Source organism: Mustela erminea, chromosome 19 (genome assembly GCF_009829155.1).
Source record: "Mustela erminea isolate mMusErm1 chromosome 19, mMusErm1.Pri, whole genome shotgun sequence".
Taxonomy (NCBI): Eukaryota; Metazoa; Chordata; class Mammalia; order Carnivora; family Mustelidae; genus Mustela; species Mustela erminea.
Window position 1 is genome coordinate 25,035,931 of NC_045632.1, and position 24,267 is coordinate 25,060,197.

The following is a 24,267-nucleotide window of genomic DNA, read 5'->3' on the forward strand; positions in this document are numbered from 1 at the left end:
GAAGCAGGCAGAGAGAGAGAAGGGGAAACAGGCTCCTGCTGAGCAGAGAGCCCTATGTGGGGCTCGATCCCAGGATCCTGAGACCATGACCTGAGCTGAAGGCAGAGACTTAATCCACTGAGCCACCCAGGCGCCCCCCTAATTGCCTTTTTAAAAGAGCAAAAACCTCCAAGAACTTCTCCCTCAACAACATTCTCCTGCCTAATTGCTTTTGATTTACATATCTGACTCCAAATTGTACTAGGTCTTTCCGAGCCGCCAACAACAACAATAATAATATGCTACCATTTATTGTGCTGAACACTGTGCTAAGTGAATAATAAGTCTTCACCTATTATTAGTTATAATTTAATTTTTGAATAAACAATGAACTTGAAGTTTCCAAAAATGTTTTTAAGATTTTATTTATTTATTTGGCACAGAGAGAGAGAAATAGTCCACACAAGGAGAGGGAACAGCAGGCAGAGGGAGAAGCAGGGCCCTTGCTGAGCAGGGAGCCTAACGTGGCGCCTGATTCCAGTCCCCTGGCATCATGACCTGAGCTGAAGGCAGATGCTGAACAGACTGAGCCACCCAGGCACCCCGAAGTTTCCAAATTTTAAAAGTGTGGTGCATTTTCCGTAAAAATATCCCTGCCCCCACTGTCCCTCCGCATGAACAACTGATTTTACATGCTCCCAGAGATACGCTATACGTGTACTAGCAAATATACATGTGTGTAACCTGCACCTGACATCTCTCAGAAATCAGTCCATATCAGTTCATAGAGAGCTTCCTAATTCTTTCCATGGCTAGATAGCATTTCATTACATGGAAGTACTATAATTCATTTAAACAAGGATATACTGATGAGGGAGCAAAAGGCAAGTTGAGGACAAGCTGGCACCTGGCAACAGCTCCCCCCTTGTTGGGATCTGCCTGACATCCCGCAGGCACTCCTGGCTCCTGGCTGCCCTAAAACTAAGGGAAGGAAAAACAAATGGCTATCTAATGGAGATCACAGTCCAACAAGACATGAGTTTCCATCAGCTGACCAATATCTTAGTGATTTACAAGGAAAAAGCATTCTTATCAATAGCCTAACTTCCAAAGACCCATAATTCAATTTCCTAGAGCCCTAACACCACCCTCCCTTCCATGAGTGATGTGGGAAACAAAGGTAGAAGGGAAAGTAAATAAAATTAAATTTCTTTTATGACCTCCAGCCCACTGACAAGGACCTAAGATAGGCAGAGTATACCATTTCTCCAGGAAGCTCCCAACCTCCTTAAAGTTAATGCCTTATAGAAAGGAAAACAACCTTAGCTCGACAGTAGCCAGGCCTCAGTATCCTAAGGGTCTTCTTTAGCAAAGGAAAGTCCTTTTGGACACCTCCCTTTTTCCTTACCTCCCCCAACTTCCAAGTATATAATCAGCCATTCTTCACAACCCCATTGTAGCAGCTCTTTCTGCCCACAGGTCCCGCCCCTTGCTTTAATAAAATCACCTTTTTTGCACCAAAGACATCCCAAGAATTCTTTCTTGGCTGTTGGCTCGAGATCTCACCAACATTCCAAAACTACATCATACACTAATGAACATTTGGGTTGTTTTTTAATCTTTTGAATATTTCACATGTGTGCAAGTATGTATGGAAGAAAATTCTTTTTTTTTAAAAAGATTTTATTTATTTATTTGACAGAGAGAGATCGCAAGTAGGCAGAGAGGTAGGCAGAGAAAGAGAGAGAGGGAAGCAGGCTCCCTGCTGAGCAGAGAACCCGATGTGGGACTCGATCCCATGACCCTGAGATCATGACCTGAGCTGAAGGCAGTGGCTTAACCCACTGAGCCACTGAGGCGCCCCGGAAAAAAATTCTTAATAGTGGAATTGCTGGGCCAAAGAGTAAGTGCATTTTATCTTATTTATTTTTTATTTTCTTTTTAATTTTTTTGAAGTTCAACTTAATTGATATATAGTATATTATTAGTTTCATAGGTAGAATTTAGTGATTCATCAGTTGCATATAGCACCCAGGGGTAAGTGCGTTTTAAATTTAAATAGATACTGCAGAGGTCCCTGGGTGGCTCAGTCAGTTAAGCATCTGCCTTGTGCTCAGGTCATGATCCCAGGGTCCTGGGATTGAGCCCTGAGTTGGGATCCCTGCTTATGGGGGATCTGGCTTCTCCCTCTCCCGCCTGTTCATGTTCTCTCTCACTATCTTTGTCTCTCTCTCTCTAATATAAAAATAAGTAAATAGATACTGCAAACTAGAACCAAGAATATAGAAGAATGTGTATTTCCCTATTTTTTTTATAGGAGAGTAAGAGAGGAATTTGTTTTTCTGAGGTGCAGATTGTATGGCAGAGGAAAGGACCAAGGAAAGTGGAAGATGTCAAAGGAATAAAAGTTCATTCTATCTGGTAAAGAATAAATTATTCAATGACGCCTGCTCAAGAACAATAAAGAAGACTTCATTCAAGGCAAGGTCGGGCTATCAGGATGAGTATAGGGACCACTGAGGGGGGAGTTTGCAGCAGGAGGAGAGGTTGGGCTCAACTCTGATTTCAGCACATACAGTGGAAATTTATAGCCAAGGAGCAGGTGGAGATCCATGAACAGAAAAAGGAAACATCAGGTATTGGAGGGGATTCTGGCTAAACCTGTTACAGGACTCAAACTTGTCCATGCATCTGATGTACAGTAAGCCAGCATCTGGGACATCAGTTTTGAAGCAAAAAAAAAAAAATTATTATTAGAAGGGCAACCCAGGAAGAAGGCAGGGGATCGTTCCCAAAACTGCCTTGCTTTGTTCAATCTAGGGCCAGTTTATACATAATTAGGTAGGCATGTGAACAACATGAAGGGAGGTTTATGGGCTTCTTGGAACTTTAGGGGAAGTCTTGAAACCATCCATCTGAAGGTATGCATTCTTCTGGACAGTGAGGCATCATCTGGGACCCGAGGACCTCAGACAGTTTTAAGACAAATGTTACTGCATTGCTGGGTGGCTGTTGGTTAAGCATCTGACTTGAGCTCAGAGGTCATGATCCTTGCATCCTAGGACAGAGCCCTCTATCGGGCTCCCTGCTCAGCCGGGAGTCTACCTGTCCCTCTCCCACTGCCCCTCCCTCCTTCTTGTGTGCTCTCTTTCTCTTTCTCAAATAAACAAATAAAATCTTAAAAAAAAAAAAAAAAGACAAATGTTACCATCTGTTTTCCATCAGATTCCTATAATCAGTATGCAAACAAGGAAAAGAGTGAAAAGGGCAAAGTTAATAATTAACCATGCACAGAACTTAAGGAAACATAATTAAGCAAAGAACATGAGGCTAGGTTAATAATACAACTATAGCACACCTTATACTTTCTAAACGGGTCCAAGAACCAAGTGTCTGGCTTCAAACCCCCCATCATGGTTCTTGTTGAGAGCAGGGCCGGGGAATCATACCTGATCAGTGATGGTGGGGGAGAGGAACCAGATTTGGAAGGTAATTAGATATCCGGGATTGGGGGGAGGCAGGGTTCTGGTTAAACTGACTTAGCAAGATTCTTGCTAAAGTTGGACAATGCAGAGATGAATATGAAGTCCAAAATTCAGGCCTAGTTAAGAGTTGAGGTGAGTCTGAGTGCGTTCGGTCAATGAAAGAATCTTTGTCATAGGCTCCATGACGTGCCCCTACCTTGTGATCCTCAAATCTTCAATAAAATGTAGTAAGCTCATAAAGTGTCTGGTGGAAATGAGTTTATCTTGGAAGTCAATGGAAAAGTTCATTTTGCATCCAGCTGATGTGAAGCAGAAGCAGCCCTAGAGATCCAGGCATGAAGGCAGAGGACAAAAGGACCCCACACATGGGGAGAGAGCGTTCTGGGCTTCTAGGGACTGTTATTTATGGAGTCCTAGAAGAGCTGAGTTGCTCTCCAGGGGCAAGGGGGATATTTAGGACATAACACACACAGCTGGTAGTTCATTTGGAAATAAATCTGATGCTGTCTGGAAAACATATTTGTGAATGACAAGACAGAAGTCTGTTCACCCTCCCCAAGTCCTCTCTAAAAAGATGGCTCCACTGCTGATAGCAGTTCTAGAGCTATACCTTCTAAACCCATGCATTAGCCAACAAGTGGAACTGTCTCAGGGCTTCCACAGGGTAGGATCGGAAATTCTGGAGACAGAGGAGGCCTCCGAGTTCATTTTGGCATTTTGACTGTGACATTGTATTAAGGTTCTCCAGAGAAACAGAATCAATAGGACATTTATTTATATTTGTTTATTTTCAGGAACTGGCTTGCATTGTTATGGAGTCTGAGAAGTCCCAAAATCTTTACTCAACAAGCAGGAGGCCTGAGAACCAGGAGAGCAGATGGTGTGAGATATAGGGCAAGTCCCAGTCTCAAGGTCGGAAAAGACCCACATGCCAGATCAAAGAGTCACCCAGGGAGAGAGAAATCTCCCTTCTTTGGAATTTTGTTCTGTTTGGGCCTCCCACAGATTGGATGAGGCCCACAGAGGATGGCAATCTGCTTTAAGCCGACTACCAGTTCAACTGTTAATCTCCTCCAGATACACCTGCACAGACACACCCAGGAAAATGTTTGGTTTAATTTTTATTTAAATTTTAATTAGTTAACAAACGTGCAATATTGCTTTCAAGGGTAGAATTCAGTGACTCACCACTTACATACAACACCCAGTGCTCATCATTAACAAGTGTCCTCCTTAATACCCATCACGCATCCAACCCATCCTCCACCCACCTCCCTCCAGTAACCCTCTGTTTGTTCTTTATCCTTAAGAGTCTCTTACAGTTTGTGTGTTTGGGTGGCTCAGTGGGTTAAAGCCTCTGCCTTCAGCTCAGGTCATGATCCCAGTGGTCCTGGGATCGAGCCCCGCATTGGGCTTTCTGCTTTGCGGGGGGCCTGCCTTTCCCCCTCTCTGCCTTCCTCTCTGCAAACTTGTGATCTCTGTCTGTCAAATGGTTGAAAAAAATCTTTTTTAAAAAAAAGAGTCTCTTATGGTTTGGGTGCCTGGGTGGCTCAGTCGGTTAAGTGCCTGCCTTTGGCTCAGGTCATGGTCCCAGGCCCCTGCATCAGGCTCCCTGCTCAGCGGGGGACCTATTTCTCCCTCTGCCTGACACTCCCCCTGTTTGTATTCTCTCTCTCTCTCTCTGACAAATAAATAAATAAATAAAATCTTTTAAAAAAAAAAAAAAAAAGGAGCCTCTTATGGTTTGTTTCCCTCAATCTTTTTTTTCCCTTCCCATATTTTTTTTGTTTTGCTTTGTTTCTTAAATTCATATATGAGTGAAATCATATGATATTTTTCTTTCTCTGACTGACTTGTTATGCTTAGCATAATACACTCTAGCTCCATCTAGGATATTGCAAATGGTAGAGTTCATTCTTTTTGATGGCCAAGCAATACTCAAATATATATATGTATATACCTATATATATATATAGGTATATATATATATACACACATACTGCACCTTCTTTATCTGTTCAACAGTCAATGGACATTTGGGCTCTCTCCATAGTTTGGCTACTGTTGATAATGTGCTATCAACATCAGGGTGTATGTACCTCTTTGATTTGTATTTTTGTATCCTTTGGGTAAATATCAAGTAGTGCAAATGCTGGTTTGTAGGGTAGTTCTATTTTTAACATTTTGAGGAACCTCTAAACTGTTTGCATTCTCACCAATAGTGTAAGAGGGTTTCCCTCTCTCCACATCCTCACCAGCACCTGTTGTTTCTTGTATTGGTGACTTTAGCCATTCTGGCATTTGGCATCTCATTGTAGTTTTGATTTGTATTTCCCTGAAGTTGAGTGATCTTGAGCATCGTTTCATGTGTCTGCTAGCCCTCTGGATGTCTTCTCTGGAAAAATTTCTATCTGTGTCTTCTGCCCATTTCTTAACTGAATTTATTTGTTTTTTTTGGGTGCTGAGTTTGATAAGTTCTCTATAGATTTGGGTACTAACTCTTTATCCAATATGTCATTTGCAAATATCTTCTCCCATTCCATAGTCTGACTTTCAGTTTTGTTGATTGTTTCCTTTGCTGTGCAGAAGCTTTTAATCCTGATGAGTAGTTCATTTTTACTTTTGTTTCCCTTGCCTCTAGTGATGTGTCTAGCAAGAAGCTGCTATGGCCGAGGTCAAAGAGGTTGCTGTCTCTGTTCTCCTCTAGGATTTCGATAGATTCCTATCTCATACTTTGGTCTTTCACCCAGTTTGAAGCTATTTTTTGTATGGTGTAAGAGAGTGGTCCAGTTTCGTTCTTCTGCATGTCGCTGTCCAGGTTTTCCAGCACCATTTGTTGAAGAGACTGTCTTTCTTCCATTGGCTATTTTTTTCCTGCTTTGTCAAAGATTAGTCAACCATATAGTTGTGGGTCCATTTCTAGGTTTTCTATTCTGTTCCATTGATCTAGGTGTCAGTACCTTACTGTCCTGATGATGACTACTTTGTAAGTGACTGTGTTAGCCTACCACCCAGAACCACACATCCACCTGGCTCTGCTGTACCCTTTCTCCTTGCTGCAGCCAAACTACAGGTCCAGTCATGTCCTCTCTCCTTCAGGCTTTTCAGAACTTCCCCACTGGTCTCACAGGTAGGTTCTGCATCCGATCATGGCCAGCTGGACCGTATGCATGCTACTTTTTGCCTCCTCCAACCCATCTCCACATCTCCTTCACTCACTTCTTTCAGGTGCTCAAACATCACACTCTCCACCACCATGAGCCTTCATACATTCTATTCCCTCTGCCTGGTGTGCTCCCTTCTCTGCCCTTTCCCTTCAGCCCCAGTAAATGCTTACCCCATGTATAGATCTGGATTAGAATGAAACTTTGAGAAGGCAAATTCCTATCACAAGCATTCCTAGCACAGACAGTGGTCGTGTCCTTGATTTCACTGTAGAGAAGGCGCCACCTGCCCACACACTTCCCTCCCCACCACCTCTCGGGCCCCCCATCTAGAAGCAAATCTCCTCAGTGCAAACACCCACTTTCAGAGGGCTCCTGGCAGGCCCTGGCTCTGCCTACTGGCATGGCAGATGAAGGCAGAGCCTAAATCCATGCATCAGCTTAGGGAGGTGACATATGGACCATGTTCCCAGCTGGCACACACTGCAGACCTGAGCTCTGAGGGTAGGAGTTTGGGATCCCAGCCTCACTGCTAAGACATTACCTGAGAGATGATATCATCATCTACCTACCTCATCATGGTTCAGATAGTGCTTGGAACCTAGCAGGGGGAAGGGGTTCATCCAAGGACACTTTGTCAACAACAGAGTCCAAATGGGAAACAAGTCTCTTTAATCCCATTTCAGTGCTCTTCCTCATCAACAAGGAGAGAATGACAATAAGAAGATATACCATCAAGAGGCTTCACAAGAAACAGATACAACAAAGGGAGTAAAGCAGAAAAACATGGGACTGTTCTCGAACTCACCGGAGACGGCCCCACAGTATAAGAAATAGCTGGACGAGACTTTGTGGTGGATAAAAGGCAGACTGTGACTACAGGAGGTGCTGCTCCATGCTGGTGAGGACCAGAACTGGTGAAAAAGTACTGGTTACTATCATTCATAGGACCTCTTCCAGTCTACAGTTGGAAACTAGGAAAACCCAGTTTCCATGTTAGTAACAGCAACTTGTATGCAGGACTCTCTGAGATGAAATTGGAAATGTCTTTTTTTTTCTTTTCCAATTTTTTTAATTTAATTTTTAATTTTTTAAATAAACACATAATGTATTTTTATCCCCAGGGGTACAGGTCTGTGAATCACCAAGTTTACACATTTCGCAGCACTCATCATAGCACATACCCTCCCAGAAATGTCTTTTAAGATATTTTATCTGTTTCAAGTTTGGCAGGGAACATCCAACCCCAAATACCTGAAACAAAAAGGACCTTTATTCTCCCATTTTCCAAGAAATCTGGAAAAGGACGTTGTTAAGGGTTGGTTCAGTGGCTCAATAAGGTCATTAAGGTCCAGGCTCTCTCCATCTTTTCATCCTGCTGTCCTAACCAAGATGATCATGTTCCCCTCATGGTTGCAAGACAGCCAAAGTATCTCCAAGGAATCACATCACCACACAGAGAATTTCCCCTCCCTCACACCTCTATTATCTTGGATTGGATTCCATTATCTTCTAGGAGCTCCCATTCTCCCCAAGAAACTTCCCTTAGGATGTGGTCGGCTAGGTCAGGTTACATACCCATGTTGCAAAGGACCCCTACAAAGCAATCCCTCGATGTTTCCACCTGTATAAGTGGAAGTGAGCTCTGGTGAGTAAAAAGGAAATGATAGTGGGCTGTGTGGATAATCAATGGACAGGTTCTGCACTACTGGACAAGTCAAGAACAAACCCATGCCCATATCATGCCAAGATCCAGAAATTTGCTAGAAAGAACTGATTATCTCCTAACAAGGACTTTCACAAAGATTAGTGAATCTAAGACAGGCTTGACCTTGTGGGTCGACTCACCCCATGAACAACCAGATATCTGTTCAAGATTTTCCTCCCCCTCCACCTCTCATGGGGCTGTTTACATCAAGTTCATTTAAAGGCCCTCTGTCCAAGACTATGCAGAAAGATCACTAACCCTCCTGTGAAAAGGACTAACCACCCCATCATCAGTTTCTCCTTTGGTATGGGGAAGATAGTCCAAGAGAGAAAAGAAGCAAATGGAAAAACCTTCATCTTCACCTTAAAGCATAGTATCAGGAGGCACAATGACCATGGAGGATTGGACATGATGACACTTGAGTTTTAGGCTCTGTAACCTCAAGCAGATTCCTCCGCCTCTCTGAGACTCCATTCCTCCATTTAGAAAATGACCTCCCAGGCTCCTGGGTGGCTCAGTGGGTTAAAGCCTCTGCCTTCGGCTCAGGTCATGATCCCAGGGTCCTGGGATCGAGCCCCGCGTCAGGCTCTCTGCTCAGCAGGGAGCCTGCTTCCTCCTCTCTCTCTGCTTGCCTCTCTGCCTACCTGTGATCTCTGTCTGTCAAATAAATAAATAAAATCTTTAAAAAAAAAAAAAAAGAAAGAAAGAAAATGACTTCCATAATCCATTCCCTTATTGAACTGAGATTATACAACTTCAGGTGTATGGAAAAGCTTTGTGAAGCAAGAATTATTGATCAGTCATTCAACAAATATTAAGTAAGTACCAATTATGCACAAGATACAACACAGTGATGGATGTCCTTGTTCTCATGGAACTTCCATTTTAGTTGGAGAAAATCACACTTAAACAAGTGAACCAATAAAGAATGTATATCTGGGAAGATATTCATAAAGGAAATGTCCAAGAAATGGTTAATATCCAAAACCATAAAGAACTTATACAACTCAACACCCAAAAAACCAATAACCCACTTAAAAATGGGCAGAAGACACGAACAGACATTTCTCTAAAGAAGACACCCAGATGGCCAATAGACACTGAAAAGATGCTCAACAGCACTCATCATCAGAGAAATGCAGATCAAAATAATGAGATGTCAATGAGATGTCACTTCACCCATGTCAGAATGGCTAAAATCAAAAACACAAGAAACAACAAATATTGGTGAGGATGTAGAGAAAAAGAAGCCCTCTTGCACTATTGGTGGGAATACAAACTGGTACAGTCACTCTGGAAAACAGTATGGAGGTTCCTCAAGAAATGTAAAATAGAACTAGCCTATGATCCAATAATTGCACTACTGAGTATTTACCTAAAGACTACAAAACACCAATTCAAAGGCATACGTGCATCCTGATGCATTATCTACAACAGCCAAATTATGGAAGCACTCCAAGTGTTCACTAATAGATGAATACATACAGAAGATGGGAGATTATATGTATATATGTGTATATATATAGTGGAAAATTATTTATTTATTATATATGTACTCTATATAGAGAGATATAGTGGAAATTTATATATAGTAGAAATTTATATAAGTGGAAAATTATTCAGCCTTAAAAAAGAATGAAATCTTGCTATTTGCAATGATGTGAATGGAACTAGACTATATTATGCTAAGTGAAATAAATCAGAGAAAGACAAATACCATATGATTTCACCCATTAAAGGAATCTAAGAAATCTAAGGAACAAAACAAACAAGCAGAGGGGAAAAACGAGAGACAAATCAAGAAAGAGACCTTTTTTAAAAGATTTTATTTATTTATTTGACAGATACAGATCACAAGTAGGTAGAGAGGCAGGTAGAGAGAGAGAGAGAGGAGGAAGCATTCCTAAAAATTACTAAAAATCCAAAAATAGGGAAAAGAATGTACATCTGGGTAGTTATAAAGACTATAAACAGTAAGTTCTGTGATGTTAGAAAGTGACTTGGTGGCCAGGAAAGAATTGGGCCTTCGACATTTGACCGAAGACCTAAAAGATTTGAAAGAACCAGCCAGGAACTGATGGGGCGCAGCAGACAGTACTCAGGCAGCAGGACAAGGGCTGTGCAGAAAGGCAGGCCTGGGCAGGACAAAGGCCAATGTGACCGGAGTGCAGTCAGCCCAGAGAGCAGAAAGAGGAGGTCAGAGGTAGGCAGGTCCAAGGTCACACTGGGTCTCTAGGCCTGGGCTTCAAACTTGGGGTCACAGTCAGTGGTATCACGTATCACAGTGTGCTTTTCAGCTTCTTTATAGTTTCTGTGCTTTCTCTTATCTGCAATGAGCGTATTTCATTTTTATAGTCATAAAAATAAGTTTAAAAACTGGAAACTGGGGCCCACAGAAACCTGGAGGAGCAGAGAAGGCATGAAGAAAAGGAAATTGTTCAGGGAAATCCTCTGCTTTCCCTCCAGCCTGCCCTGCCCTGCCTGTAGGTACCCTTAGCCCCTCAAGACTCCCCTGCCCCTGCCTCTTGCCCCCTCCCTCCTCCTTCCCTTCCTCCCTTCCACCCTTCCTTCCTCCATCTGTAGAATTGTCTTTTCCCTCAAGTGGAAAGCCAAAAGTCCTTCCTTTGCAGGCTTCATGAACCCTAACATCCTGAGCCAGTGGTTAGATGAGGACACTCAATTCAGTTCCATCCATATTTACGAAGTATGGCCCTAACATGGGTTTCCTATCCACCTCCCCAAATAAAAGGTTGTCTTTCAGATGCCCGGTGCCCTCACTTCCTGATAGGAGAAGAAGAGGAACTGGCTAGAAACCAACAGTCAGGGAACGAGGCAGAGGTTGGACTGATGCTCCTTTCTGCCTGATGCTGAATGTAATTATGGGTCTCAAACTCACGGGCCTAAGTCCCTGGAAAGTATCATCAGTTAGCAAAGGCCTGACGTAAGTGGTGAGGACCGTGGAACCTCTCACTCATTTTCATGGGCATATTTATTCATTCATATCCCCTCTATGGTAAGAGTCAAAACAGTAAATGGACAGAAAATGGAGAGAAGTAGACTTGTTGGAACTCTTTGGATCCAACCCTCCTTAAAGCTAAAATCCTCATGGATATTTCATTTATGCAAATACACAGATTTCTATTTCATTTTAGCTAGGTCAATGTGGGTTTCTGCCTCTTAAGAGTGAGAGGGCCTAGGCAGATACCTACAGATACCGTGCTTTGTCCTTCACAAGGCACTTTCATCCCCATTACTTATCTGAGCATCAGAATGTCCCTGAGCATCAGAATGTCACTATTACCACCCTCATTTTATGGACAAACTGAACAGCATGAAGCTCAACCTAGTCCAGTTACTGGTATACCTCCCAGCCCCGTACTCTGAGTCCTTTTATCTCTCTGTTAATACTTCTCTGTCAGTGCCATGCAAGCCAAGAAGTGACTTACTTCCAAATATGAATTTTTCACCAAGTTCTGTGTAGGGTAGTATGTGAATTGGTTCTATTCTCTGAAACAGATCGCCTTTGCCCTGATATGTGGCACATTTGATAAAGGGATGATTATGCACCTACATGAGGAATAATATTAATGTGGAAAATTAGGGGAGTGGATTTTTTTTTTTAAAGCAAAGACCATTTTCTATTGACTTTAATTATAATGGGTTCCTGGCAATAAATTTGTAGAAAGTGGGACAGCTGACTCAGCACAACACACCAATGAGAAAGGCTTCCAGAAAAATGGCAGGTAGAAATGGCAGAATCCTCACAGCCATGCTCATTTGTCACAAGTACAAATAGGAGAGAGTTTCCTAGAGTGTGTTTATACAGACCATTAGTCTCTCTGGACATTAGGGCAAGGCGGGAAATTTGTTAATGTCAAATAACAATGGACAGCTGCCCATACTGCCCCTTTTGAAAGGATTCACTGATAAATCCTGAAGTAAAGAGAACTATTTAATTTTCTTAAATAATGATTGAGCATATAGATCTTTTTTCTTCCTTTTTTAAAGATTTTATTCATTTAGTTGAAGGAGAGAGAGTGAGTGAGAGAGAGCATGAACCGGGGGAGAGGGAGAAGCAGACTCCCCACTGAGCAGGGAGCCCAATGCAGGGCCCAACCCCAGGACCTCAGATCATGACCCAAGCCAAAATCAGACGCTTAACCAACTGAGCCACCAACGCATCCTGAAGAGAACTATTTTACATGGGGTTTTCCAAACTTGTTTTACCAGGGACATCTAGGAATGAAATTATTTGGCTACAAACAACAGAAACCACAATAGCTAGCTTAAAAGGAAGAAAAGAGAACCTATTGGAGGACTATAAGATAGCTTGTAGAATTACAAGGTCTTCGGTTTTTTTCTTATTAATTAGTTTCTGGGAGCTTTCCCATGTCGGTTTACTACTATACGTATATTCATCTCAGTGTTTCACATTGCTTCCTGGTGTTTCATCGTATGGCTGGGTATCAGTATCTATGGCTACAAAACTTTGTGGTTTCCAAGACCAGCTGCGCAGTTCTTCTGGTTTGATCCAGTTTGATATCTGAGGAGTTTTCTCATGTACCTGTGGTCAGCAGGCAGGTCTTTCAGAGGCTGGATGGTCTAGGGTGGCCTCATCCATATTCCAAAGGCAGCCAGTGTGCTCCGGTTCTCCACACGGCCTCCCATCCTCCAGCAGGCTGGCTTGGGTTCACTAGCACAGCAGCGTCAGGGTTCCAAGAGAACAGGCCCCAGGGCACAAGCGCTTTCCAAGCATCTGAGTGTGTTGTGTGCCACTGGCCAAGGGAAGTCACGATGCCAAACTAGAGTCAAAGGGTGGAGACGCAGACTCCAACTTTGGTCAGGGCCACTGGCAACACCACATCCTCAGAACACAGATGCAGGGAAGGGAAGGATTTGGGACCAAATTTACAATTTGCCACAGGATGGATCATGTTTTATTTATTTGCTTCTTCTTTTTTTTTAAGATTTTATTTATTTATTTGACAGACAGAGATCACAAGTAGGCAGAGAGGCAGGCAGAGAGAGAGAGAGAGATGGAGAGAAGCAGGCTCCCCACTGAGCAGAGAGCCTGATGTGGGACTTGATCCCAGGATGCTAGGATCATGACCCAAGCCGAAGGCAGTGGCTTAACCGACTGAGCCATCCAGGCGCCCTATTTATTCACTTCTATATCCATGGACATTTAGGTTGCTTCCAGCATTTCATCATTATAAGAAAGGTTGCAACAGACATCTTCTTAAATATATCTTTATACACATGTAATTATTTTGATAGATTCCAGCACTGAAATCGCGGGGTTAAAAACTATGGGAATTTTTGCCTTTTGACACCGATGTATACTGCCATCCATTAGCGAGAGCCCATTTTCCTGCATCTTTTTCAATCACAGCTCTTATCAATCACTTTAAATGATTCCAATCATTATGGGCTACAAAAGCTATCTCATTGTTGTTTACATTTGCATTTAATTTGACTGCTAGTGATTTTGTATGTTTACAAGTCATGTGTGGGTCTCATAAACTACATTCCATGTACACATGCTCCGGAATTCTCCATTTTGCTTCATTATTATATTTTTTGATTCCTTAACACTCTATATTATGATATTTTGATACACAATAGGACAAGTTTCTCCCATTTTTCTCAAAAATGTTTTGCCTATTTTTGTGCATTTTTCCTTCTGATGTGAACTTTGCTCAACAAACTTGGGATTTAGTTGGGATTTAATTGAATTTACAGATTAACTGAAGAATTTTTTTTTTTTTAAAGTAGGCTCCATTCCAAGTGTGGAGCCCAATGCAGTGCTTGAACTCACGAACCTGAGATCAAGGCCTGAGCTGAGATCTAGTTAGGCACATAAGGGACTGATTCACCCAGGCTCTCCTAATTGAAGGATATTTATATATTATACTATTGGGTCTTAAATATGAGGAAACATTTGTCTCTACATGTATTTAGTGGTTCTTCTAAGTCAATAAAGTTAACATTTTTTCTTCACACTTTTCTTGCTCATTTCTTGTTGGGTTTATTCATAAATATTTGTGGCTTGTGTTGCCATTGTTAATGGGATTTTTTTGCAACAAACTAATTGGTTATTGCTAGCATATAACAGAGCTATTGATTCCCATACATCTTTGAGAGGGACAGTCATCTCCCCACTGGCCATGTCTGTCAGCATCAGTCTGGAACCAGCTCTGTTCAACCAGAACTCCCTGGATATCCTTGATTGAGTCTCTTCCCATTCTGGCCTGTTTCCCCACATGTAAAATGAGTGGGTTCAACTAGATTAACTAGATTACTGTGTTTCAAATGCAGGTTGATGGCCAGTTGAGGATCATGAAATAGAAGTAGTGGGTCAAGACCAGCATTTAAAACCTAAAAATAAAATATGCAGTAGAACCAAAAGTACCAAAATTCATCATACTAAGGGCAGTCACTATTTTTGTTAAACTGTTTCCTCACCAATATGCGTGTACATGCACAAGTGCTCAGTGTGTGTGTATGTGTGTGTGTGTGTGTGTATACACTGGGTTATAATGTAAACAGTATTTTCTAGGTGAATTGTGATTCAAAAAACTTGAGGGGTGGCTGGGTACCTCGTTCAGTTAAGTATCTGACTATTGATTTCAGCTCAGATCATGATTTCAGTGCTGTGAGATTGAGCCCCACCTCGGGCTCACTGCTCAGCATGGAGTCTGCTTCAGACTCTCTCCCTCTGCCTCTACCCCCATGCACTCTTTCTCTAAGAAAAATTTAAAATCTTAAAAAAAAAAAAAAAAGCTTGAGTGACCATAGTGACCCCCAAGGGCCCATCTCTGCTCTGTGGTCCAAGAATTTATATCCATGACATTGGGCTGCTTTTCCCACCACCAGAACAAACTGGTCTGCAAGAGGCAAATAACGGGACAGACAAAACAGGTATCATCTGCATAATTTATACACACCCCCTCTTCATACACAGCCTTCCAGAAACACACACACACACACACATACACACACACCAAACCTCAGGGAGGAGCTACCTAATTCAGCCCAACCCAGGAGAAAAAAGCATTAACTGGTAGTCTTCCAACCACCGCCCCCTCCCTAAGGGATTATCACTCCCTCTAGGGAAAGACTGCTTCTCCCCCATGACAATCCTGTAGTCACAACAGGTACCAAACAGGTAGCCTGCTCTGAGCCAGTTCCCCACAAGGTAGGATTTTCTATGTTGGAGAAACAAAGGGGCCCGGGTGAGAAGTTGGGAGCTTTAGGAGACCAAACTAAGACCCCACACAATTACTACCTACTGTCAACCTTGAAAATGAAGCAGCCAGTTATTTTACCAGCAAAATGGATTTATTCAGAAATGGCAGAGAAATTGCAATTTGGACACGAAAGCCATGGCAAAACCACTGGCTGGTCCAGAGAACAAAGGAGAGAAACATTATAGGGGAGAAAAGGGAAGTTGGGGGCCAGGGCTTTGGACAAAAGTCCATTGGAGGAAAGTGAGAAGAGTGATGACAGTTTCTCATTGGCTGGGCTGTAGTTGGGCAAGGAAAAAGAATCTTCCTCCTGCATGCTGGGGTAGTAAAGTAGGCTTCTTCCTGCTGGAAAATGCAAGGTATGAGTTGGGATCTGCAATTGCCCTAGAGTTGGTAGGGGGTGAAAGCTCCCCTTTCGGTATCCTGCCTCTATTTTAAATGAGGCTTCCTCAGTTTCATACCACTGTTAAAATGTGGAAGTGGCCGGTTCAACGATAAATTGGAACAACTTTTTAGAGGCAAGCTGGCATCCTGCATTCCTTTTGTCCCAGCAATTCTGCTTGCATTAGTTTCTCCTGAGGAACCTGTGGGACAGGTGAGAAAAGATACACAAGCAAAACCAAACAAAACTTAGAAACACAGTTTCTTAGATACAGATTGGGCAAATATATGCTCAACCATACGATGGGAAAACGATATCATTAAAGATAATAATGGTGATCTGTATTCTATATGGATGTGGAAAATGTCCAGATTTATTATTTTGTGGGGAGAAAAAGCAGCTTATACGTTGGAACAGCCAAACCCCATTTTTGTTTTTGCAAATCTGTGCGGGGTTCTGTCTCTCTGTGTGTTTTTTCTGTTTTGTCTGTCTAGATCTGTGGGGGAGGAAAGAGTTGTGGGGGGTGGGGGGGAGGGGTGGGGGCAGGGGCTTATTTTTAAAAAGGGTCTGAAGCCTGTAAGGACTTAAGCCAAAATGTTAAAAAGTAGAAGGAGGAGATGTGGTCGAAATTTTACTTCCACTTGATGCCCTCTATATTGTTTGTTTTACACGTGTACATGTTACTCTTCCGATAAAACATAATGAAACAAAATTATTCCTTTTCGGGCGGGGGGGTTCGGAACAGTAGTAACAAGTTATTGGGAAGACTCAGTTCTCCCTGCCTTCGTAGATGGGAGCCCGCGCAGCGAGAGCCGCTCGCCGGGACCCCTCCCCACCACCCCCGACCTCCAGCAGTGCCCCCGACTCCTCCCAGCCCGTTCCCAGAGCAAGGCCCCACTCCCACCCAGCACGCCTCACCAGCAGGGCCCCACTCACAGCCCGCCCGCAGGCCCCAGCCAGGGCGCCCCGTCCCCAGCGTTCCTGCCCCGCCCCACGGACCGCCCCTATCCTACACACCCCGGATCCCAACCCCAGCGCCTGGGCCTAGTCTCGGCCCCGCTCCGGCTGCAGGAGGTCCCCTCTCCAACGCGTTTCTTCCCTCTGTGTCCTCGCGCACCTCCTGGGCCCGCGCCCACTCCTGCGAGCTCCCCTAGCCCGCCCCGCGTCATCTCTGCCACCGACCGCAGGGAGGCCAATGCAGCGGGCAACGCGTGTGCCCGTGGGCCGAGGCACCGGCTAGGGCTGCACCCCAGGCCGCACGCCTGCCACTTCGCGCGGGTGGCCGCCCTGCTGGCGGCGCTCCTGGCGCTGCGGGTGCTGGGCCACGCGCTGATCGTGGTGGCCCTCACCGTGGACCACAGCCTGCGCTCTAGCGGCAACTTCCTTAAGTTGCCGTTGCCGACTTGCTGGTGGGTCAGTGCAGCCCCGGGGCCTGGGGGCCGGCGGCACCTGTGCAGTCCTGGAGTGGGGAACCCGGGGCTTGCAAGTCTCCCTCAAGAGTTGGGGCACCTTGGGGCACCTCAGGCCAGGACAGAACGAGCAATCCAGCGGCAGGCACTATAGGCGGCTTCTGCATCCTGCTGGACGTCCCCTATGTCCTGACCAGGGAGTGGAAGTTCAGGAGGAAACTGTCAGTTGTGGCTGCTGTGCACCGCCTGGGTCTTCAATATCGTCCTCATCAGCTATGACAGGTTCCCCTCTGTCACCACGGCAGTGAGAAGAGTAGAGGCTCGACATAAATCCGCTGGTGTGGGGGAGAGCCCGGGACACCGGCGGGTTCTGAGTTGCTGGGCTAGTGGCAGAGGGAAAACCCCACACCTTCCAGGTATTTTAGGGCCCACATATTCAAAGGGAAAAGAAAAGGAGATGCCAAAACTAGGTTACAAATACTGATGCCTGTTTTAAATACTTATATTTAATAAATTTAAAAGTTACAATGCAATGTAAATTGTGCCTTTCACATGATTTATTTTTATCATTATAAAGTGTACCCTAGGTGTTACAGTCTTGAGTATGGTCAGGAAGGATCCAAACCTAGGGGCCCCTGGCTGGCTCAGCTGATGGAGCATGCAACTCTCCATCTCAGAGTTGTAGGTTTGAGTCCCAGATTGCGTGTGGAGACTAATTTAAAAAACAAAATCTTAACCAAAAAAAAAAAAAAGAGGGGTGTCGCCAGGGTGGCTCAGTAAGTTAAGCATCTGCCTTGGGCTCAGGTCATGATCCTGGGGTCCTGGGATGGAGCGTATGTCAGGCTCCCTTCTCAGTGGAGAGCCTGCTTCTTCTCCCTCTTCCTCTGCATCCCTCTCTCTCTTCCCCTATCTCAAATAAATGAATGAAATCTTGAAAGGAAGCAAGTCCTATTAAGGCACCTTTGTCTTTCCACCCATTGTTCTCACCCTGAGTTCAGCTGTCACCCCCTGGAGAGCCTTCCTCAGTCACCCATGTCAAATAGCAGCCCTCCCACTCTCCAGTTCTCCCGGGCTATACTCATGTTTGTCACGGCCTGACACTGTATTTGAGGTCTCTCTGTCTTCTTCACTAGACTCTACCACGCTCTAAGGGGGCAGGAGTGTTGTCTTGCTTGCTGATGTTTTCCCAGTGCCTGGACCTGTACTAGTGTATGTGCTGATTTAATGAAAGCATAATTTCATCTGGAGATGTGATCGTATGTCCACATTCAAGGCCCAGTGGAAAGGTGATACAGATGCCAAGTGGATTTTTGTCCTCCCTGGTAAGTGTTCATGGCTGCCTCCCCAAGAACAGTGCTGGGTGGGAAGGGAAAATGCCCCAGCATTTCCAGGGCAGACAGCAACGGGAAGGGTTTGTATGAGCAACCACAAGTAAGGTACGTTCACAGTGGTGCTCCTTAAGCTGGTCCAGGAGTCCAGACTGAGGGTCCACTCTTAATTTTAAGACACTTAACACATTGTGTGATCTTGGCACATCACAGCACCTCTGTGCACCTGTTTTCCTGTAGGAAAGTGAGGGGTTAAAAGCCCGTTGGCTCTAACCTCTATGATGGCTAATTCTTTTGGTCCTTACCTCCTATAAGCAAAAACTAAAGTTTTTTATCCCTGTTTTGCACATCTAGATAAGACCCAAAGAAACTAATCAGCTGCAGCAGAAATGAATCTTAAGTGAGACAGAAGGGGAAAAAACAGCAGTAAAAAGAACTTTCCTTTGAGCTTTAAAAACAAAAACAAACAAAAAACTCCTTGTATCTTTTGTCCAAGTAATCCACGTTCACTATAGAAAAATCAGAAGCTTTGGCGGGTAGGCTAAGCCCACTCTATGGCACTCGTGCAATTTGCCTTTCAGCTGGAGTTCTCAAACCATTTGGGGAGCACCTTTCAAAAAAATACCTTTTTAGATTTAATGGGCTTGGAGGGGGGCCCAAGCTTGGCATCTTTAAAAATGTCTTTGGGTGATGATAAGGTATTATAAGAAATAGCTGAGGACAAGACCCGTTGCTTTCCCTACTGTTCTAGCCAGCTCATCCTGTCTCCCATCTCTGTTACCCTTTCTTACATTTTCACTATATTTGACCAAAATCATTTCCCAAGTACCATTTTAAAGTGCCATTTTCTAAATTTCCAGGACCTCAGAGTAAGCATTACTCTAGGGCCAGCTCTCCTGAGGTGCTCCATTGGTGATTAGGTTTTCTTTGCTATGAATTAAAAGCTTTGTGTACATTGCAGGCATACACAGTAAAATCACTTAATTAGCAGTATTAGCAGCTAATGTGGAGAGTTGGGTCTTTGACTTCAGTGACATACATTCCCAAAGGGTCTTCAGTATGGCAGCCCAGTTGGTATAAAATGTCAATCTTTCGGATCTTGAAATAGCCTTAAATTTCCTGTTATCTTTCATTATCTCAGAACTTCTTCTGCACACCAAAGATATGGGGGAGGGGAGTCAAGAACATTTATTTTGTGCTTCTACGTTTACAGATATTTTTAATATCCAGTAAGAATTGATAGCTAACCTTTGAGGCTTATTTTAAGTCAGATACCGTTCAAAGTTTATATGGATTATATCCAAGAACCGATACAGACAGGGTCATGACAACCCTGTGGTCCAGGAAAAAGTGTCCCATTTTACACATGAAGAAACCGAAGTCCACAGAGGTTAAGTAAGTTACCTAGAAAAAAGAGCTAGCCAAGTGGGCTTTGAAATCCAAGCTACCTCACTCCAGACAGAGCCTCTGGTCTTTGTCACAGCAACATAGTGCCACCTACAGGAACAGTAGGGGGGGACTGGCTTAGTCAAAGTAAAAATACTGGGGCACCTGGGCGGTTCAATTGGTTAGGGGTCTGATTCTTGTTGATTTCAGCTCAGGTCATGATCTCAGTGTTGTGAGATCAAGCCCTATATTGGGCTCTGCGTTATGCATGGAGCCCGCTGAAGATTCTTTCTCCTTCTCCTCTGCCCCTCCCCTCTTCTCTATAAATAAATTTAAAAAATACTGAGTGACCACTTAAGTACAAGATGAACTTAAAGCTGGAAGACGCAGTGCAAACCAGTGCTATTCTACTTGTGGATGCTGAATTGTGTATAACATATACATGTTCTGGGAGGTGTTCCACTTACACCACCTTCCTAGATGTGTACCGACCGTTCCCGAGTCTTGGAATTCCCCATTCAACATGAGGCCTAATCTAGGCTCAGTTCTTCTCTCCACCTATGAAGGGTTGCTCTCCCCAGTCTATTAAGAACCAGTATTTTGGGGGTACCTGGCGGCTCAAGTCAGTTGAGCATCTGACTCTTGATTTCAGCTCAGATCATGATCTCAAGGTGGTAACTGAGTCCCAGTGTTGGGCTCCATGGTCAGTGGAGCCTGCTTAAGATTCTGTCTCTGCACCCCTCCCACTTCCTGCTCGTGTGCACTCTCTCTCTCTCTCTCAAAACCCAAAAACGAAGAAAAAGGACCAGGGGAGCAGACCTACAAAACAAGCCCTAATTCATTAGATCCTAGACATAAAATTGCCAAATTGGTGTGTGTTAATTCTTAGTCCACATTTTCTTTGCATTTCTCTCATTACAGACAGGTTAAGAGTTTAACTTGCTCCAGTCCATGGAACACTGCTGGACAGCCTGGCTCTAGCTATAAAATATGGGATTGCAAGTCAAGAATTAGTGTCACAAGGCTAAAAAAAAAAAAAAAAAAAAAAAAAGGCTGATGCCCTGTGACTTGAAGTCACATGAAGACTCATAAAACCCTCTCTCGGCTGTACTCCAATACTCCTACCACCTGAAAGTCCTTCTGTGCTCTCCTAGAAATATCGTATTTTATTATTGCTGGTCTGTCTTCATACCAGAAGAAAATTCTCAAAGCTAGAGACGATATCTTGTTCACCTTTATACCCAGCGCCTATGCATCAGAAAAATCAACACACAGCAGGTGCTCAACTTTTGTTTAATAAAAAGAAATCTGCAAATTAAGATTAGCCAAACTCTGGTTAAAAAAAAAATTAGAAGACCTTTGGTTTCTTAAATCTGGTCTCTTCACCTCACCAAAAAAATGTGAAATACTTTATACCCTATACTAACATTATTTTGCCGCCGAACCTTTCTGAATTCAAATTCAAGTATTCTCAAGTCAAATCTTTACCCTTCAGCTGTATTTCACGGTACACGTGAATAAAATGAACATGTCAACTTCATTCTACAATCAGGTTTAGAGTAAAGTGAATACCTGCAACGTACAGAAAGGGTTTGCTAGAATAACAAGTTCTACAGAAAAGCTAAGCATACTTGATAGATTTTAACGGCACCAATATTACAACTTTATAGACACTTATTCCTATAAAACCTGATGTCTGTTCAGACTGCTGTAACAAAATACCATAGACTGAGTAGCTTATAAACAGAAGTTTATTTCTCACAGTTCTGGAAGCTATTAAGTCCAAGATCAAAACACTAGCATGGCTGAGTGAGGGCCCTTCCCCAAGTTCCTTACTGCCAACTTGTGCTGTCCTTACAAAGTGGAAAGGGGCAAGCAAGCTCTCTGGGGCCTCTTTTAATAAAGGCACTAATGCCATTCATGAGATTCTGCCCTCATGACCAAAGCATCTTCCAAAGGCCCCACCACTCAACATCTTTGGGGGTCAGGTTTTCAACATTAATTTGGGGGGGTGGAGGGAGCCACAAACATTCAGACCACAGTATCTAACAAGTGCCAGACATCTATCAATGGCGGGGGGAGGGACAGATGGTGAGGTGTTAAGTGAGGTGGTCATCTGAAAATGCCCATAAATTTGCTACTTCTCACTTCAAGAGGCAGAGCTTAATTCCTCTTACCACCGAACTAGACTTAGTAACTCCCTTCTAACAAACAGAATAGGGCAAAAACAACAGTATGTTCCAAAGTCAGATCATAAAAAGGCATGTGGCTGCCTCTTTCGGATCACTCTAGGGAAGGCAGCTGCTATGCATGAGGACACTCATGCTGCCCTTGTAAAGGCCCACAAGGAGAGAGGAACAGAGGCCTCCAGGTAATGGTCATGTGAACGAGCCTGGATGCCAGCCCCAACCAAACCTTCAGATGGCTGCAGCTCCAGCCAAAATTTTGAGACACCCTAAGCCAGAACCACCAGCTAAGCTGCTCCTAAATTCCTAAGCCAGAAAACCATGAAATAAATGTTTGTTGTTTCAAGATACTAAATTAGCCTTCTGAGAGTTTAAGTGGAGACATCATGCCTAGGAGAACAGGGTAAGGCCAAGGAAAGCAAATGGGTATAAACCAAAGAGCAGATGGTGCCTTGCTCAAGAAGTGCTTAAGTTGAGAATTGAAAAAGCAAATGCTGTAATGTAAGATTGTCTATTAAACTCCACAGGCATTCTACTAGCTCCTTCTACACATCTAGCATGAAAGGGTTAAAGTCCAAAATTGTTAATAGCAACTTTATTGTTCCACTGGTGCAAAAAAAAAAAAAAAATCGTAATTGTACGATGCATTTCCCCTTAAATTTACAATAATGAAAGTTATACATAAATTATATCGATCACAAATTTCCTATTTTATACTATTTAGAACAAAATTATTTTGATAAATATGCCCAGAGGACAACATAGGTTCTTAATTGATGACTGAATCCAAATATGCAAAATAGAGCTTTTGGTGTTGACCATGGTGTTTTAAAATTCTCAAACATGCACTAATATATTCTAGTTTTAGGGAAAATATTACACATGGCCTTATCTTGCAATTAGGGAAAAGCCCAAGCTGAATTTCACATACAGTATCCCTTTCCTCTAAATTAATCGCAAATTGGACTAGAGAACAGAGAGACAGACACTTTCAAGTTAGTACTCTCAAGTAATGAAGGAAATTACACAACCAACAAAACGGAATAAAGGAAGAAGAGCTTCATTAGTAGCTGAGATAAGTGGTGGTTTGTTTCTGCTTTTTTATTTTAACAGACCACGTGAGTTTTAAATAGCAGATCAATCATGCTACCTGGGGTGATCAGACAGACTGAACACTTAGGAAGTGAATAACTTTATTAAGGTCCTGAAGGTGTCTGGAGGTGCTGGGTAAAACACATCACAGGTAAGAACAGGAAACCTACCTCAGCATTTCTGAAAGGCACAATCTATGGAAGGGAAACCTAGTATAATAAAACCCTTACTGGATGTACATGGAAAAGAGTATGGTGAGCCTGTTTCCTTTTTAAAGGATGAGACCTTCATAAATTGGCCCCTCAGATTCTGGCGATTCCCGCCTCAAACGCAAATGCTCCAGTGTGTTATGAAAATGTTTGTTAATCTGCTCTGTTTCTTCACTGGACTCAAGATTTGGAAGATCTTCTCGAATCTTTTGGATAAGCTGGTTCAAAACCTGAATTGTGACCTACAAGAGAATATGTACAGTTACATAATCAAGCATGTAGCATATAAAAAATATAATTCAATAAAAATGTTTTGAGATTCTTGTGTTACTTTCAACAGTCACCAAAGTAATTATAAAAAGAGAGATGAAAACATCATTCCTGGTTTGAGCAACTACTGGCAATTCACCAAAAAAACAAAAACAAAAACAAACAAACAAAAAAAAACCAATAAATAAAAAACAAAGCATCATGAACCAATAAAAGAAAAGCAGTATTTTATTTAACCAACAAATCTTGACCAACACTGTATTATTGCTAAAAGGATATTCCATTTAGGAATTATTCTAAATTTGTACCTGATAACCAATCAGCCTATTGTGTGTTTTTCAAACAGACAGTGACTATTTTTTATAAAATATTCATGAGCAAAAGAGATGAGAATTTTCTTACACACAATGAGTTCTTCTCTT

General features: G+C 43.1%; 1 protein-coding gene and 1 pseudogene across 1 annotated transcript in view; both read right to left on the bottom strand.

The window, feature by feature from the left end:
- Positions 1-15,671: 15,671 nt before the first annotated feature.
- On the bottom strand, positions 15,672-17,445 carry LOC116580214 (annotated as a pseudogene).
- A 5,172-nt stretch (positions 17,446-22,617) lies between these two features.
- The window catches only part of VPS35 (VPS35 retromer complex component), a 28,965-nt gene continuing 27,315 nt past the window's right edge, over positions 22,618-24,267 (bottom strand). Inside the window, exon 17 of the mRNA XM_032324195.1 lies at positions 22,618-23,817. Coding sequence (XP_032180086.1) covers positions 23,638-23,817 — 180 coding nt within the window. The 3' untranslated portion in view covers positions 22,618-23,637. The remainder of the gene's footprint in view (positions 23,818-24,267) is intronic.